The sequence below is a fragment of the Elgaria multicarinata genome, chromosome 4 (genome assembly GCF_023053635.1).
Source record: "Elgaria multicarinata webbii isolate HBS135686 ecotype San Diego chromosome 4, rElgMul1.1.pri, whole genome shotgun sequence".
NCBI classification, from domain to species: domain Eukaryota; kingdom Metazoa; phylum Chordata; class Lepidosauria; order Squamata; family Anguidae; genus Elgaria; species Elgaria multicarinata.
The window spans coordinates 20,200,250-20,219,623 of NC_086174.1; the positions used below are offsets into that span (position 1 = coordinate 20,200,250).

At 41.5% G+C, this 19,374-nt stretch overlaps 1 protein-coding gene across 2 annotated transcripts; it reads right to left on the reverse strand.

Annotated features, from left to right (window-relative positions):
- Positions 1 to 229: 229 nt before the first annotated feature.
- On the reverse strand, positions 230 to 15,779 carry THUMPD2 (THUMP domain containing 2). 2 transcript variants are annotated; one of them, XR_010025357.1, is made up of 11 exons: positions 15,597 to 15,779; positions 13,133 to 13,265; positions 11,526 to 11,929; positions 9,267 to 9,344; positions 8,485 to 8,537; positions 6,510 to 6,597; positions 5,538 to 5,609; positions 5,132 to 5,246; positions 3,526 to 3,643; positions 1,063 to 1,575; positions 230 to 918 (listed from the first exon to the last, which is right to left on the reverse strand). XR_010025357.1 is itself a non-coding variant. In XM_063123884.1 (10 exons), the coding sequence occupies exons 1-10, from the start codon at positions 15,735 to 15,737 to the stop codon at positions 1,230 to 1,232; spliced, it is 1,548 nt and encodes a 515-aa protein (XP_062979954.1). In that variant the 5' UTR covers positions 15,738 to 15,779; the 3' UTR covers positions 230 to 1,229. The 2 variants fall into 2 exon arrangements, 1 of the variants encoding a protein (XP_062979954.1); XM_063123884.1 differs by having other exon boundaries at positions 230 to 1,575.
- Positions 15,780 to 19,374: the final 3,595 nt, after the last annotated feature.

The following is a 19,374-nucleotide window of genomic DNA, read 5'->3' on the forward strand; positions in this document are numbered from 1 at the left end:
CTTTTAAACCCAATTATAGTGTAGGCTATTAACACATTCCATCAAAGTGAACTCCACATATTATTTATAGAAAGTCTGCTTCCTTTTATAACAACCTTGTGCTGTGGTAGTGATCAACACTTTGTAATTAATATGAATACTTTTCTTCTACTGATACTGGCTTAACTTGACTTGAATATAGACAAAGTAAGTTTCAAACCACATAAATAAGAGAACACTGCAAGTAAGATTGTCCTACTCTCCAAAAATAACTTCTTCACATTTATTAGAATGTTAGGTGTACACAGGTCTCTCAAAGATTTAAAAATAGTCACGTTAACATAAGCATTTGAAGTGATCCATGGAATGTTTCTTACTGCCTGCTATAGAGCTCAGTTAAGTTGAAGGCAAGTCGGCCCAACTGAAGTTACTTTTCGAAGCCCTCTTAAAATATTGGAAGTATAACACAAACTTATTCTTTGGCAGAAGAATGGAAGCAGGTCCTTGGCTTGCCACTTATTAATTTTACTGGCCCTTCTTCTGTGCCTTTAACAGCCCCCTGACACACAGAAATGAAGTAGCTGAAGCTTTTCCTGGCACGTTAATAAATGGTGGAAAAAGCTTCCTCTATTTATTTATAAATTTCTTGCCTGCTCTTCAGTAAAAAGAAATACTCTTAGGGGAGGCATTTTTTTAACAAAAAAACACACAGCAAAACAAAATAGTAAGACAAAAGAGACAGAATAGCATACAGCAGCAAAGAAGCAAAAAACAATTCAGCTGGCATTTGAATTTTGATCCCAATTCACCTGGGATCAAAAAGACATTAAGAGTGGGTGCCAGGAAAGCCTCCCTGGGGGGAGCATTCCATAAGCAGAGCACCACAGTCAAGAGGATTGCCACCCCTTTAACTTCAGAAGACATGGGCTGTAGCTAGACCTAACATTTATCCCAGGATTGTCCTGGGGTCAAACCGGTTCATCTAAGTGCCACACAGGGCATCCAGCGCTCGGGCAGGGACGAACCCGGGATGACCCTGGGATAAACCTTAGGTCTAGCTACAGCCATGGTCTCTTGGAGGACAGCCTCTAACAAGGCCTTCACTGGCAGATCTTTGGGGTCCACTGGCGCCTTGGAAGCTAATGCAGTTCTGATGCCCATGCTCAGATTCAGCAACATGCAGTTCCTTTGGATCCATGTGATTTTAAGCACAAGCACCAAACTGTTTCAGGCACACCTGACTGATGCTGCTACCTTCTTGCAGAAATGTCAGTTACCTTCTTATACTTGCATATGAATGCATCTGTTTTGCCAAGGCTAACTTCAAATGATTCTACCAGCACCAGGGTGCCAACAGCTGTCCTTTTACTGCTGATGTGTTCTTTCCCGACATCTTGAGCTGATGAGGAAACAGTCCTGGGGCTAATGTCTTTTTCTTTGGCGTCTGACTCGATTGGCACCATGGCATCTTGCGCGTCATCAGTGTCTACAGAGATGTGATTCTCAGACCCAGGGCCATTGGCAGAGCCACTAGGCAGGCACTTAAAGAGCTCTCGACTAAGTAGCAGCACAACAGTCCCTCCAGCACAAAGCACCCTGAAAAACAACAACCAGAGGGATGTAACCAACCTATCCTTGCTTAGTTTTAAAATTATCTCCCATTCCTCCAAGAAATTTTTCTGTGTACAAAATATTTTTCATTCATCCTCACAACAGTTCTGCGAGGCTACGGCAAGTTACACTGAGAAGAAGTTTTCCCAGTGCACTTCTTGAAGAATAGCAATTTGAATCTAGGACTAACATGTCTGAATTCAATTCTCTCTCCAAGCTGGCCACCATTGGCTTAGACCTATTTAGTGCATCCATTACAATGGCATACCCATCTGAAGGCCCGATGGCAGCTGGCAGGGTTCTGCAAATGCCTCTGCCAGGTCACTGTCAGTAACCATAAATCTGTTCCCTGCAACAGATACCCCATCCCAACACAAAGTGAAACACCCCCTTCTCTGAAGTCTCTGTGCATTGGAGAGAAGCTGGAAGAGGCAAGGGCCTGTAGCTTCCTGACAGGTGGGGACAGAAAGACATCTCCCTCACCCTGGGTGCGCTGCATTTGCCCAGAGTACTCTGGAACTTAAGAATGGAAGCAGAAGAGGAATTCCTGCTGCTTCCAAGTGCCTGCAAAGTCCAACGGGAAGTGGGAAGCTGATCTCTTCCTTTTAGTCTTTTTGAGTGTGCCCTGGGAAGGGACACTCCCCCTTGCCTTTGTAAAATTGTGATGCCTGGAACAATCTTAAAAAATCATTAATAAAAAAATAAAAATAAGCACTATTGTATTATAGCACTGTATCAGCATAAGACAAAACATAATATTACAGCATTATGCTGTTAGAACACTATACTTCTTTTGCCTGAAAAGAGGGGAGGTAGATAGTGTTAACACGATGTTATATTTTTTTGTATTGTAGTGTTACAGTGCTATAACACAAAGATGCAATAATGCTATTTTTAAAAAAGTTTGAAAACGTTTTTTAAGTCACCGGCATTTTGGTGATGACTATGAAAGAGGGATTTTGATTTAAATTTTTTTTTAATATAATATTACAGTGCTATTGTGCTACATCTCTCTTTCATTAAAAAATGAAGCAGAAAAAGCGTTTTAGCTATCAGTTTAAAAGATTTGTTTTAAAAAGGAGATAATAAAATGGCAGGAAGCGCAAAGGGCTTAATTATTATTATTATTATTATTATTATTATTTATTTATATAGCACCATCAATGTACATGGTGCTGTACAGAGTAAAACAGTAAATGAATGTGTGCTAAGCTTCAACTGGCCCCACCCACAGCAGCTGGACGGAACGTAGAAGGATGTACACGATACTCCCAATAATACGGAAAGTCAGGCCTTAGCTAGACCTAAGGTTTATCCCAGGATCGTCCCTGCTTGCTCCCGGGATATCCTGTGTGTCATTTACATGAACAGGGATGACCCCGGGACGATCCCAGGATAAACTTTATGTCTAGCTAAGGCCTCAATTGCAATTCCATTACAGTTCACAACAGAAGAACAAAGGTGCTACCTGTCTGGAAGCCCGGATACAGGGATGTTCTCCAAGCCATGTACTACTGAGAAAGGCTTGTACTCAGAGGATTCAGGTCTATGGTGCAAGGCTCCTGAGGAAAGCAGCAAGCTTTAAAGCTACCTCTCCGCCACCCAAACAGAATGAGCTTAAGTTAGGAAGACCTCTTTGCACTCTAGAAGCTCTCTATACATATCACTGTTGCTCCTCATCCAATGCCAGTCTTAGTGGAATATATTGTCTAATCACACACAGTCCTGAGCTCGTTGTTAGCAACCTGCTTTTCTTTATTCCTGCTTGAAACTATCACCTCCATCTAGTAGGTAATATGATCACAGTGTTTTGACCTAGACCTCAGCACAGCATAACTAACAACACTGACTTGTCTTTATTTGGCTTGTATACCATGGGCTAGATCCCAAACCACTATATCAGTTCTCATGTCTTAGATATTAGAACACATATACCTTTCAAGTTCTTGAAAAACATCCGGCAGTAACTTCATGTCTTTTGTTATTTTGAACTTTTGTCCAAAGGGGATGTCCGCCAAAACAACATCAATACATTCCGAAGGCAATGGCAATGCTACGGAGACATTACACACTTAAACAAGGCTTGAATTAATACAGAACTGTAGCATTTCACAGATTCCCCTTGGCAGTAAAATTCTCTGTCATTATTCTCCCTTGTGCACAAAAAGAATATACTCTAACCATGGACTAACAGTTGACTACAATTGAACTCACGAAATATATGAATTCGTATTTGAGTACAGTCATCACCTGAATAAAAGTCAAAGCATAAAAAAAAGAAAAACTTTTGCCAGCTGTTGAAATGAATGTCTATAAGGCAAACAGAGTTCCACAGGATTTACAGAAAGTGTGTGTGGGGGAAGCCATTTTTGCCGATTCCCCCTCTCCTTGAAGCCCCCACCCAAACCATTCCAGGGCATTCTCCAACCCATCACAGCAGATTTTCAGGGGGCTCATGGGGGCTACAGAGAGAATCTGTGAAAGTCACTTCCTCCACTTCCTCTGGTGGGAACATCTCGTGAGCAGAACTCCACTCAGGAAGATTCCACCAATGGCATCGAACTTAGGATCTCAGCTATTAAGATTTCAGGGACAAGAATAATGAGATAAATTCCAGGAGCTTTTTTCCTGGAATTATGTATCGCCCTGTTTTCAAATGAATTACTTCTTGACAGTTAATAGGAATAGTTATATTGCTATATTAGGCTGGAAACAGACAATAGTTTTTAAGAAAGGTGAACGTGGTTTAAGTGAGATGTCACTTCCCATGCTTTGCACAGATATATTTTGTCCCACTGTCACTTCTGGTCAAACAGGTTTTTGAAACACTATAAAAGCCTTGTTTACTAAAGCAAAAAATGGGATGTGTACATTCCACAAGCAGCACTACCTCCTTCAAACCACCTTTAACTCTGGAAGAACACGCTAAGCGTCATCTAAGCGGCAGGGGGTGGGGAGATTGTGTTTCCCTGCCATTGCTTGGCCTCTTGCTGCTGTCCCACAATAGCGACAAGCACCTTTGTCTTTCTTCACACAGGGAAGAAAGAGGAAGCAAGCAACGACCATGTGGCCTATTCAGTGGGCGTTTTTATCGTGCTGCTTCTCCTGCACACAGCAGGAAATGGTGGCAAGTTTTGCTGTAGCACCCCAAAATCAGATTTCTTCAGTCTTATTTTATGACAGAAAAAAGACCAGAAGGAGCGGGGGACGTGAGGGAGGTGGATAAAAGGACCTGCGAAAAACTGTGAGAGGCCAGTAACATGCATGCGATAAAATGCTCGTCTAATGATGCTCTCTGTCTCCAGCCTAAGTTCCAAAGAGACATGGGTATGATTCAGGAAATAACTTTTATCAAATCAAGTTTTCGAGTTGCACAAAACAATTCTGGGAAACCTACAGAAGTGTTACCCTAGTATGGTCAACACAGTTGATCTATAAAGGAACATCTGCGAGCATCTGGCATCCTATCTATCCAATAAAAAACAAAAACCTCACAGCCTTTGATGTATACTTTAAAGCAAATACTCTTGCCAACTTTTACCTGTCACAGAAGCTTTCAATAACTCAATTTTATCCATCAGGCCTGCAGCTTTAATATTTGAGTAAGCTCCTTGTAACTGTGATTCGCTTATGTCGGTCCCCAAATAATGCACATTCTGAAGAGGAAACAAATATTTACATTAGGGGGAAAACAGTCCCTATAATTTCAAAATAGTTAGTAAAACCTAGGTATCCATGTTCTTCTAATTCCAGAATCACAAGCTTTCAGTATTAATGGCTTGCATTTGAGCAAACTCCTAAACTGAAAGCTAACACATTTCTAGAGAGAAATTTAGGAGCTGGAATCTCACCACTGCTGTTGCAGGCAAGAATATCTAAGATATAGCCACGAGGTATTGCAGTGCCATGGGGCAAAACACTGCACTTTTTATTAGGAAAGAACTTACAGGCCATTCAGTTGCAGCTTCCAGAAGTATTGTGCCTAGACCACAGGTAGGATCCAATACAAATGCACCAGCCTGTCAAGAAAACACACAAATAAACACACACTATGCCATCTGTAAGTCATACAAATTCTGTCTTCTGCTACAAAGATCCTATATAACCTAATTAAATCAAGCAAGAAACAAGAACCATCTGTGTTTTATCTAGGAAATCACAAGCTGTGGCCAGTGCTGTTCATTTTGGATGAACCCCAAGAATACTAACATAAAACAAAACCAGTATTACTGTGTGAAGGAGGATACATGAACTTTAGCCACAGACTCAGTAGGTAGCCTTGCACCAGCAACTGGGGGTGTTCAAACCATCTTGTAGGGAGAAGAAGCCATCGTGGCATCGCCCCCTGCCCTTGTGTGTGCCCTGACTGCTATTTACGCAATTACCTGGGCTGCAGGGTGGATTGGCATGTCATCCAAACCTGCACGTTGTGGGTTGTAGAGCGGTACACAGCTATCCCTGCTGCATATCAAGTTTGGCTTGCAGCGCAGGTTATTATGTGAATGGTGGCTGTGCAAGCGTCAAGAGCAGCCATGATGGCTTCTTCATATGCGATCGTCTGAACCCAATGACTATCTCTGAGCCTTTGGTACCTATCTGTGAAATTAATTTAAAATCCTCATATGTTGCTAGAATCAATGAATTGTCAAACATTCTGCATGGTTGAAGATCTAATTGTGGCCACGTAATGAGATCTGAATTGGAAACTTCCCATGCAGCACAATCCTTTACAAGTTCATTAGGAAATTAAGTCCAATTGATTCAGTGGGGTTTACTCTCAAGTAAGCTGGCATAGGACTACAGCCTTACACACTATGCCACACCAGCTCTCACTTACATTTCAACACTTCCAGTGATAAGATCCTGGCGACTTCCCACGATAATTGTTCAGTAGCCAGAGCAACTATTTTGCTCATTACCTTGATTTCAGCAATGGATGTCATAGCCCAAGCAATGGTAGATCGCAATCCAGTAGTTTGGATATATTCTCTGCTTGCCAAGGGAAGTCTGCAAAGAATAAACACTGTTAGATACCCTGTGTAAGAACATAAGAAGAGTCCTGCTGGGTCAGACCAAGGGTCTATCTAGTCCACCATTCTGTTAACACAGTGGCCAACCAGCTGTTGACCAGAAATCCACAAGAAGGACATCACTGCATCGGCACTTTACCGCCATGTTCCCCAGCAACTAATGTACATAGGACGGCCTATGATGGGACCTCGAATAAAATGTTTCAGTGTAGAGTAATCCTGTTCAAGGTTCCATCCATCCAAGCCCTTTCCCAGGGGTACTACATTCTGTTCCCTCTCCCTCAGCACCTGTGGATTCAATGAGCTGTTTTGGAGCTGCTCCCTTAGTTTTTCTTTCTTTCTTTCCTTGTCTTTGTAATTCTGCAAACTTTGGGGTTCCTCTGTGCCTGCTAATACTTTTATCTTGGGTATGGATGGTGCTGTTTCGGCTATAAAAACAATGGCACAGTCTGAACATTGGAAATATATATATAAATTATTTAGAAATCCCTCTATTTCTACATAGTTCACAGATTATCTATCTAGATAAACACACACACACACACACACAAGTGTATAGAGAGTAAAATTAACTTTGTAAATGGGTGAAAAACTCATATTAAATAGCAAAGGGTAGCAGTCACTGGTCACCCATCATAGTACCATCACAGTGACCAACAAACTCAGGTTCACACAATGCAAACAATCCATGGTTAACAAACTGGCAATGGAGAGAGAGAGAGAGAGAGAGAGAGAGACTGAGAGAGGTGGGAGGGTATGCTGGCTCCGAATCATCTGATCCCACTGAGTTAAACAAGCCATGGGTTACAAGTCTAGGTTGTTCCTCCCCCAACAACCTTCAATTCCAGGTTCAGTTGTCACAATAAACAATTCAGTGGAAACGGAAGGATGGACGCCAGTACGCTTGCTCTTGCTCATTCATGGCTACCCAGATTGTTTAAACTCTGGGTAGTTGCGATGTGTGAACCAGACTGTTGTTACTTCTTGCTTTTCATGGTCTTTTTGCCACAATGTTTACAGGGTTTTTTTCAGTGCACCAATATTAAAGCACATTATCTATATCTACTTATTGAGAATAACACTACATGCATCTGATATAAGTGGACTGTGATCCAAAAAAGCTTCAGGCCACAATAAATATGTCACTAGTACTCTGTTGTTTTTGCTAAAACACACAAGCTGTAGAGTACAATAATCAAGGGCCGAACTGGATTGTGGATAGTGATTTGTTTTCATTTTTAATTCAAATATAACACATTTTGAACAATTAATTATTTCCATATCTACATACATAGGAACATAGGAAGCTGTCTTATAAAGTGAGTCAGACCTCTGGTTAATCTAAGCCAGTATTGTTGACACTGGCTGCGTTCAAACCACACGATAGTCAAGTGTTTTTTAGATAGTCTTTTAAATAATTCAAAAGCACCTTAATATATAGCCTGTAATTAGCTCAATATAATCAAACATATAACCAGCATCTTCATGTCCACATCAGCAACATCTAATATATTTCAAACTATACATCCTTTTAAACTTACATAATTTAAATACCAGTTTAGATACCACTGGTATCTTTTCTTTTTTGCTGTAAATTCATTGTGATTAAATTCTTCCAACACTGCCATGTCTCTTTGACAACAGCATTTGTAAAACTTCCCCCATCCCCTCTTAATTTTTTTAATTTATTTTTTGGCGTTCGGCCATTCTGTAAAGCCTTTAACGTTCAGTAATATTAAGTAAATGTTGCCAATCAGTCCCTTACCAAATAGCACTTTTCTATTCAGGGAATTGTCACAAAAAGGACCAAATTTATGTAGAAGTGGTGAATAGCGTGAATAGTTATGTTTAATGCAATATCTACCTGAAAACAGGGATCCCAATCACAGTGTACATATCATTTAGATGCACAAAGATCTGAAAGGCAATGAAACCTTATGTTAAAGAATGACTTGCAATTTTAGCTTTACCAGATTTAAATGTGGGGGTGGGAGAGAAATATTATGTTCAGCGACCTTTTCCTTTTATTCAAGCCAGTAAGCAATCTGGTACCCAAACAAATGTATCACCATATTGGGGTCTGTATCTAGATTGTATATTTATGCCTGCTCTCTAGGGATGTCGCACCTAGGATACCCATGCTGAGGTCATGCCTAGTGCCTATCAATGGAAATATTTATATTGGTGAGCAGAAGAGGAAGAGCAGGAAAGAGCCCAGGACTGAGCTAGTCATCCCAGTCATTTTCATCTGGAGAGAGGCGTACACGGCTTGAAGGCTAGCAGAAACTTGCTCCTAGTAATGGGCTGCAAGCCCTTTGCACTGTTTTGTGCCATCTCTGCAACACATTCTCCATGGAAGGTAGCACAGTAAATTGAAGGCAAGTCCAGAGGACTGGGCTGTAAAGACTACAGGATCCTCCTGCCGAAAATGTACAAAAGCAGATGTGCAAAAGATAAAAGCAAAAATGAAGAAAAGATAGTGTGAACTATTAAGATATCTGAAGTTCCTTCTATCAAAGTAATGCAAGACCTTTTCTCTTGGGTTGATAATATGTTCCACCCAGTACACTTAAAAGACCATTTGAGCTCTCAAGAAAGCAAAGACAAATGCTTCTAATATTTAAATGCATTGAGTTTGTTCATTACCTCTATGTCTGGATTTCTCAAATTTGCTTTCCATCCAAAACTCTTCATAAGAGCTATTCCAATTATTCTCCCCATCTCCTGAAAAGGCAATCACAAATCAGCTGAGAGATATTTGGGTAGTTCATGATGAACAGATCATGAAACATGAAATGGCTGAGAAAAAAAATGGCTTAGACTGGATCCCCCTCCTGCAAAAAGAAAAAGAAAAGAATGTAGCAAGCCAAATCAGTCCCATCCTTTCCTTTTTTTACTCTCAAGTAATTCCCACATTGTTCAGTGGAGCTTTCTCTGAAGTCTTCACTCAGGATTTAAGCCTTGAAATTACACTATCCATAATTATCTGGATGTTTCCAGCATATGAGGCAAGGAATTAATTAATGAAACATTGTTATCCAATCTGAAGAGATGTTCAAAAAGAGTTTGAGAAACAGAATTAATTGCTTCTTCCTTGATCTCTTCAATGTCTACTAACAGTGTCCTGTCTTAGAACATACAATTTATTTTTGCTTGATAACCAAACTAGAGTGACAGTCTTGAAATTTAACTTGAGTATGGATAATCAAACAAGATTCTACATTCCATCCCTACCTTTGCCAATTAAAAAGAATCCCAAAAGATGGTAAAGAAGACAATCGGCAAAGCTTGTTTACTTTTAAAGTATTATTTAAAGTGCAAAATGCTAATGATTCCCAAACAGCCCCCTCAAGCAGTGCTATTTTTTCCTTACATGTCTGCAATTCAGTAAACTTAATAGTTACTGATAATACATAATGAAGAAATAAAATCCATTTCCCAGATGTCTGCAAGATAGTTTGGGCTAGCAGTACACAAACAAGAGTGTCTAACTTTTTCACTAGCAGCCTAAGCCTATACTGTGTTTGTGTTCAGAGAAGTTAAAGGAGCTGCACCTGATCTGGCTGTACTATAAAATAGAATTCTTTCATTATCAACACACCAGTAACCTTAACTCCATGTTTCTGTGGCCATAACACTTAATTGGTTAGATTAATGAATCTTAAGAACACAAGAACACCTATTTTGGGCTGCATTAATAGAAGTATAGCTTCCAAATCACGTGAGGTACCGGTTCCCCTCTATTCGGCCCTGGTTAGGCCTCATCTAGAGTATTGTGTCCAGTTCTGGGCTCCACAATTCAAGAAGGATGCAGACAAGCTGGAGCGTGTTCAGAGGAGGGCAACCAGGATGATTAGGGGTCTGGAAACAAAGCCCTATAACGAGAGACTGAAAGAACTGGGCATGTTTAGCCTGGAGAAGAGAAGATTGAGGGGAGACATGATAGCAGTCTTCAAATACTTAAAAGGTTGTCACACAGAGGAGGGCCAGGATCTCTTCTCGATCCTCCCAGAGTGCAGGACACGGAATAACAGGCTCAAGTTAAAGGAAGCCAGATTCCAGCTGGACATCAGGAAAAACTTCCTGACTGTTAGAGCAGTGCAACAATGGAATCAGTTACCTAGGGAGGTTGTGGGCTCTGCCACACTAGAGGCCTTCAAGAGGCAGCTGGACAAGCATCTGTCGGGGATGCTCTAGGGTGGATTCCTGCATTGAGCAGGGGGTTGGACTCGATGGCCTTGTAGGCCCCTTCCAACTCTGCTATTCTGTGATTCTATGATTAAGAAGTGCCCTGCTGGATCAGACCAAGGGTCCATCTAGTCCAGCACTCTGTTCACACAGTGGCCAACCAGCCATCATCCAGGGACCAACAAGGCAGGACATGGTGCAACAGCACCCTCCCACCCATGTTCCCCAGCAACTGGTGCACACAGGCTTACTGCCTCAAATACTGGAGATAGCACACAGATTCTTCAAAGTTCAATAGAATAAAAAAGTGCACTGATTAACCAACTTTTTTAAAAACAACAACATCTGTACATTGTTGAAAACTATTTTTGAATATAAATTCCTCCTTGCAGTTGTATATGGTACATAATTTCACAGAAGGATTAATATGAATCAATCTTTACATACACTGAGGTGGCAATTACTTCCATGATTGTGAATGGACTTATTGTAGCAGCCAAAAGCGCACAGATAGCTGCTGGATCATCTACAGTCAAAATTGCAGGAAAGAACTTATTTATGATGGGTGCTTTATGGACTATGATACTTTAAGAGATTTCATAAAATTCTGATTCCTGGCTGATTTGCAGTACATACATTTGCTGATTAGGTGCTACAGTTCCATTTTCATGTATTTAAAACTTTCTGACTTTTAGATTTTTTTTATTTATAACATACCTGTGCAGTAAATGATTTTGCAAGTGCTCCACTACAGCGGCAAGACACTCTGAAGTTGAAGCCACTGCTGCTCTCCACAGACTTCTCATGGATAAGCCCAGGAGTATTTTCCAGAAACGACCTGCCCTGAGACAAAACTTTATGAACTTCTGATGTGTCACATCTCTGTTGGCTTTCTATTTGACTTTCATCAGAAACTGTCTCTGATATTAGTTTTCTCTTCTGCTTTTTATTTCTGACATTTTTCTCCTCTTCCAATTTCCGCTTTTTTGGATCTGGATATTCCTGACACAGGTGTTCTTGTTTCATCTCCTGACCATGAAGACTTCTCCAAAGGGTAACAATGTCCAGCCAAGAGCTCGTATTCTTATTTACAAGTTTCTGAATGTCATGGATTACTCTTCCTAAAAGAAAAGCATGATTTTTAACCCATATTAAACTGTTAATAATATTCTTTTAATATCAGATAACGGCAATCTATATATTTTCGTATATTAGAATTCATTTCATTGAATGTTTCTTTATGGGGTAAAAAAAAAAAAAAGCAAGACCTTCTCACAAGATCCATACTCCTTCCCCTATAGCCAATCATCCAGTTGCCTAGCAAGCTAGCTTTCTCTTTCCCAAATCCATCAAATTTACTAGTATGGCTCAGGCCATAAGCTAAGATCAGGAACAGCAGCAAGGAGGACTCTTAAGCTTTTTAATCAGCTAAAAAGCTTCTGCTCAATGGAAACTTCCAAACGAATTTAGGTTGCAGTTCTATGTCCATTTACACAGGAGTAAGTCCTATTGAAAATTGATGTCACTTACTTTGTGGTAAATGTGGTTAGAAATGTGGTTAATTTTAATTGGCTACTAGGTGCTAAGCTTGAAAGAAGCCTATGGTAGGCTTTATATTAGCTATTCAAAGAATAACCAAATTTGGTTGTTTCTGGTTTTGACTAAAAGACAATGGGTTTTCTTACCTCTTCATTAAGCAAAAGACTTTTCCTTACCTCATTGTTAAGCAAAAGTCTTTTAAAAGCTATTGGATAGCTGTTTTTCAAATAGGAGAGTCTATTCCTCCAAAATCAACTGCACTGGGCACACTTTGAATGCGGTACAACAGTTCACACCCCCTGAAGCAGCAACTTAGCCTCCAAGATCTGCATGATTCAGGGTCCCTGCATACTAGCATAAACTTTTACACATGCTCTAGGGCAATAAAGGAGCAAGATAAAAGAGATACACTATGATGGTCCTTCCACACAATTTTTATTTGAAAAGGGACTTGCTACAACAGATCCCTTGCACTATTCCTACATGTCAAATTTATATCTTGTCTTTCTTCCAAGGAATTCAAAATAACATTCTAGTTTCATAACCACCTGCTTAGGTAAGTAAGGCCTAGAGAAAGCTAATTGTTCAAAGTCACCAAGTGAGTTTCATAGCTGAGAAAGGATTTAAACCCTGGGTTAACCTGCATCCAGCCCTGAAACTGCATTGCACTGACTCCTTTAACAAAGAGAGACGGTAGGAAAGATACAGTGTAGTCCCGTCCCCCCATGGAAGCCTAGATGAGAAAGACCTGCACCAGCCAACTAATGACAGCAGTAAAATGTTACCTTTATTTCTAGAGATGCAAAGTGGAGGATATTTATTCAGCAGCAAAAATAATCTCTCAGCAGATTTCAGCTTCTTCAGCATATGCAACTCAGCACTGGTAGTGAAGAAAACTTTTCCTGATACATATTCCACCTTGACAGAGAATTTACATTGATGATATAATAAATCTGAAAAATATATTTTCCAGAACTGATTCATTTATTATTATGTATTGAATTTATTTATGTTCTCCTTTTCATCTGGCGTCCTCAAGGTGGCTCATAACATAACATTTTAAAAAAGCAACAGGCACATTAAAAACCATACACTCACAAAACCAAATAAAAGCCCCAACTAGTGCTGGACAGGATGGACCCTTGGTCTGATCCAGCATGGCACATCTTATGTTCTTAACCCAGCTGGAGCAGAAGAAGGTGCCTGAGGTCTTCACCTCCCTCCCTTTCCCTTTTGGAAACATACCCACAGGGCAGTCGGTGATTGATGGCTCTGAGGTGCTGGAGGGGACAGTCTAGCTGGAATAGGAACAGATGTCTGGTATTGTCTGATTTAAACCTACCCAGCAGTATTACATTATACCAATGCACAGCTTCACATTAAGATGGAAAAAAGCTAACAGCAAAATGTGTTACTACAGGATACTGAAAAAAGAATGACCTCACACTCAAAGCTTGGGAATACACAATCACCTGGTAGTGACTATCCATAGGTTGTTTTAACCGTGATTGAGCCTCCAGACTGCTTCCATACTTTGGCTTTGCTAAACAACTCTGGAACGCCCTCTTCCTGGGTTGCTCACAGTGATGTCCTAACTTGCAACTTTGGGTCATTGAAGGAGAAACAATCCAGAGTTTTAACCCAGCAATTTCTGGGTTTAGATAGCACAATGAACAACCCAGGAACAGGGCATTCTGGGGTTGTTTAGCAAGTGGAAGTGGCCAAGCGCTCAGGAGGTGGCATGTTTGCTCCCAGATAATTACAACTAACCATGAGTAGTCATTACATGCTAACCAGGTCAATATGGCAGGCCATTGCCTGGGAGACGTTAACTGCCTTGTAGAAACAGCCAGTAAATTCTATAATGATTGCTTAGCATTTTTAGAACATAAAACATCTTCTTAAACATAATAAGATAAAAAGCTACCCCTGTATGAATTGGTTTCTGGATGCATTCTTAAGTGTGATATTTATTGCAACAATGACCTGCTAAAATGGCTCAGTTTGGACAATTGTTCAGTGTTATAATATATTAAAAAGTATTTAATTCGTGGCTTGTGAAGCTGAGATTGAGCATCTGGGCCAACTGCTCCACCCTAGTCCACCAAGTCTGGGCCAACTGCTACACCTGCCACACCATTTCAGACTTTAGTTTCTGGCTTGTATTGAATCAGAGTCCCCCCAATATCTCCAAACCAGACAACTGTGACTTAACATCAGTTAATTTAATGGGAGGCTAAATTATGGATATTTTTTCTCTGCCTTTGAGTGCACACTTATAACTGGAGCCTGCTACTAATCCCAATTTAAGATTGTGAGAACAGAGCAAGGAGACGTATTTGTTAAATCTTATGCTATAAAGGTGCAATTATCTTCTATGGTCTCTAAGCCACAGACACAAAAGTTTAACATCTGCAGCAATAAATTCATCAGATGCCTCTACTCCATTAGAGAGCAAAAGGTGGCAGCAGGGACAGCAATGGCACATGATCTTTGCCCCAATCGCCAAGTTACTCCAGCCAAGTCTCACAATTTAGCCTTGCCATCTTTTATACTAGCAAAGCTCCTGTGCTTTTAATAGTTACAAAACACACAGAACTACAAGTTAAGTGCAGTACTAGAGAACAGCCAAACCCCTCTCTTTAAATTACACCTGTCATACAATTGTTAAAAGGTACATTTCTTCAGCTATGGAACATGTGTAGTAATACAGAACGATTGTGAACATGTGCAGAGCTCCTTTTCCCTTCACATGTCATGTGAATCGAAGAACAGATTTCCAGGGTGGCGTGACTGCGCTATGGGTGGCTGTAATTTTGAAAATTGACAGTGCAAGCCTAGACATATCCACTCAGAACTAAGGCTTAATCATGTGTTCAACCATAGTTACTGGCAGGCACTTGCACAGTATTGTGCAGCGAGGCTACAATTCTATGCACACTTATCTGTGAGAAAGTCCCACAGATCACAATGGGGCTGACTTCTGAATAAGCATGCAGGCTTGGGCTGCCACAATGCAGGTCTTCAATGCAGAGGCCCATACAGAGGAGCAGCCTCCTCCTGAGGTAGTGCGGTGGCCGCCTGTATCGCCCTTTTTCGAAACAAGCAGTCTTTTTCGCCACTTATCAAGCGCTGCTGTGTGGTAAGAATACACGGGCCGTCTGAAGGGGCTTCGCACCACAAAGGCATGCGGTTTATTAGCCCAGCTCCCCGCGGCCCAATGGCTACGGAGCCGCCGCCGCCGCTCACCTGTTGGGCGCCCAGCCGAGCCTGCACCTCTCTCTGCAGGAAGGGCTCCATCCCGCGTCCCGCCGTGCAAAAGTAGCGGGCCGAGAGCCCAACGCAACAGCCGCCCTCATTTTGCGGCGCTCGCTGCTCTCCGTCAGCCATCGCGGTCCCGCCGCCTGGCACTCAACCGGCAAGCCCGCCTTCTCGGAAGCTTTCGCCGCTTTCCTTCTTCCTCCACAGGATGCGCCGCGTCGAGATATTGCCTCCTACAGGCCGCGCACTTCCCCGGATACGAGGAGCCCGGGGTTCATTCGTTTTCCCTGCCCTGCGGCTTCGTTTGGGAGGGGAAAGAAATCCCCGTTCTCGGAGACAGTTAGGGGTTGAGGCGGCGCCTTTCACGTCCCCTCAGTGTTTTCTCCAGAAAAGGCTTCCGCTATTTCCTCGCCTTGGTAGGGCAAGTGAACCTTAACCACGTTTACATGGAAGTAACGCTTACTTAGGTCAACGGTATGGTGACCATATGAAAAGGAGGACAGGGCTCCTGTATCTTTAACAGTTGCATAGAGAAGGGAATTTCAGCAGGTGTCATTTGTATATAGGGAGAACCTGGTGAAATTTCCTTTCATCACAACAGTTAAAGCTGCAGGTGCCCTGCCCTCCTTTAAATCTGGTCACTCTAGTATAGCTCCTGCAGATTTAACTGCTGTGATGAAGAGGGAATTTCACCAGGTTCTCCACATATACAAATGACACCTGCTGAAATTCCCTTTTCTATGCATCTGTTAAAGATACAGGAGCCCTGTCCTCCTTTTAATATGGTCACCCTAGTCAACGGGACTTCCTTGCAATGGAGCTTTCGGATCAGATTTTTTTTTAGTGTGCAGTTGGACACAAAATGCGCAGTTGGGGAAAAATGTGCAGTTGAAAATGGTGAAAAAAAAGTAAGACGTGTTATGTGTATGTTTATTAAGAACTTAACAATAGACAAAGTCTATATGCATCCAAATTAAAGCACTTTGTTCAACAGAATTATACATGTAAGAAACAAAACACTACAAAAACACACAAACTGAATTAAACAAAGACCGAAATAATATAAAAATCTGACGTGTGCTCACAAACAATTACACCACAAAAGAATTGACCCACTATTGGACCTCCAAAAATTCTGAAACAGAAATTACCGCCTCCTGTCTGTTCTACTCTTCGCTGACCAGAAGAACAACCGTGTTTCTTGCAAACGTTTCCACTGAACAGGCGACATCTAGTGAAGTCATGGTAATTTACAACCTTACATACTCTGACCCCGTTGTTCTGGAACAATACGTAACTGGCGCAGAAAGCTTTCCTACAAAAACGTTTACAAAACTGTTTTTTATCGTTTTGCAAACGTTATCTTACGTTACTTCCCCCCCTTTCGCAATGCGTCATGGGCTATGCAAATAAACCTCCGTGACGCTAAAAGTGTATTCTCCTACCGCCGGTTTACCCGGAACTAAATCGCGCAGGTCTCAAAGGAATTCACTCAAGTCCAATTGGAACCATCGCGATTTATTTCTAAATCAATATGAATGCAGCACTCTGTAAAAACGGAGGTTGGTCGCCTTTAACACAAGGATTAAGCGAATTATGAATCCAGTGCACCCCTACTCGGAAGTAAATCCCACTGATCAATTGGACTTACTTCCAAGTAAGTTTTATTCATTTATTATATATTTTTCATCCTCCCAATAACTGTTATCTGAGCGGATTCCAAACAGTTCGTGCGCATTTCTAGGTTATGTGGTTGGAATTCTGAACATGTGGCTCATTTAAACTGCAATTAGGAAAAAGGATCCAACTAAATACCACGAGAGAGCTTTGCAGCACTAATAAATTAAGCTACAGTAACTTCATAAGAGAAAAACGCAGCCCAATTCTATGCATATTTACCCAAAAGTAAGTCTCACTGAGTTCAAGGGGGTTTAATCCATCAGAGCTATATACCCATACCTGGGGATAAGCATCACCGAAATCAGTGAGGCTTACTTCTGAGTAAATTATTGCACTAGAAATCCCAGTAACGGGGAGGGGGAGACTTATTTCTGCAAGCCCATCCAGAACCATGAAAAAACTGGGTTTACAGAAATTTTAAAAAATCACCCTGCCCATGCCGATACAGTCCATTGCTCCCATATTACAGAATGGGGCAGGGAGGGGGGCAGCTGGGAGTTGGTTACGACAGCGCAGTCCGCTATAATATTGCTGGTTAGAGGTGAAGCTGGCTTGGATTTGCAGCCAAAAGGCGTTCATACAAACCAGCTGGCACTATGTCGTCTACCCCTTCAGTTCCACCCAGCCCAAATCCGGCGCTTCACTGATTTGCGTGTACACATGTTGTACTTTCAAAGGTTTAAACACTCAAAATAATTACCTTTTTTAACCCAAAGTAAGTCCTGAGCTAGGAAGAATAGGAACCTCTTCCTTTGCTGCTTTGTTTTTTGGGGGTGGGGGAAAAAGTTGCCTGCTGTGCTGCCCAATCACAGGTGCACCAAAATCCTGGATTTCTTAATTGCTTTCTATCTCTGAAACTTCCGCGCCGGTGGTGGGGAAATAAAAAGGAATATAGGATGAACCCGGAAACTAGAACCTTTGTGTCACTCTACAGATATAACTCTATGTTTAAAGAGCCACGACCGATGTCGGGAGGCTTTAGCCCCTACGCACACTTATTTGAAAATAAACCTATTGCAAGAAGCAAGTCTAAAGGTGAGCTTGCTTGCATTTAGAGCAACATTTCGAAATAATAATTTCTTTCAAGAATCCATCCGATTATGCAGCCCCCCCCCGAAGAAATGGTTATTAACAAGGGTAATCTGGTTAATAATTTGCGAAATTCAAAAACAGCAAATTATTCAAAATATCACCCCGCGTTTATTTTGCACCGCACTTACAGGCGGCCCGCCGTTGAGCCTCCAAAAATTGGGGAGGATGTCTCCCACGGTATAGAATGCCCTCCTGTCTCCGAAAAAAACAGGGAAGAACAAAACTTGTAAACTTTTCCACAGAACTGGCGACGTTCACTGAGGTTATAGTGGATTACAGTGGATTATGCTTAGATCGTATTTTTTTACGAAGAATAAGAAACCAACATAGTACTCTCTTCGCTCAAAGAGGTTTAAGAATGGGCTTATTCTTTACAAATGCTCACGAGTTATCCGTCGAAATGAAACGGAGGTTCCTCTACGCAGTGCATCGTGGGTTATATGTAAACTTAGCTCTTCAAAAGGAGTCGAGACTTCTTATTTTTCGACGGGCAAGATTCAAGCAGTTTTTGAAAACTGAACTTGTGGCCAGCATTTGCACAGTATTCAAACCTAGTGTAAACCTTCCTGTGCAGGTTTTCTCAGAAGTAAGTCCAACATTGTTCAACAGGGCTTACTCCAAAGTAAGTGCGCAAAGGATTTCAGCATGAGCTGAAATGCAGGCTTGAACTAGCCTGATGAAGAGTTCTGAAGAACTCGAATGCTTACACAGTTTTGTGGAATTTTCGTTCGTCCTAATAAAGGCTGGTGGCTCCGATATCAGTGGGGCTCTGGATTCAACACCTTGGATAGCTCCTTTAGAGTTCTGACTAGCTCTGACTGAAATCCAGAGTGGATTCACTACCACACTGACATCAGAGCCACCAGCCTCCACTGGATGACAGGCTGCCATCCTGAACAAGAGCATGGCTGTTATGGGGTGATGCACTGTAACATTTTATTGCAGACCCCTTTATTCAGTCTGAGTTCCAGCCAGTCAAGGCACTGTCTGGAAC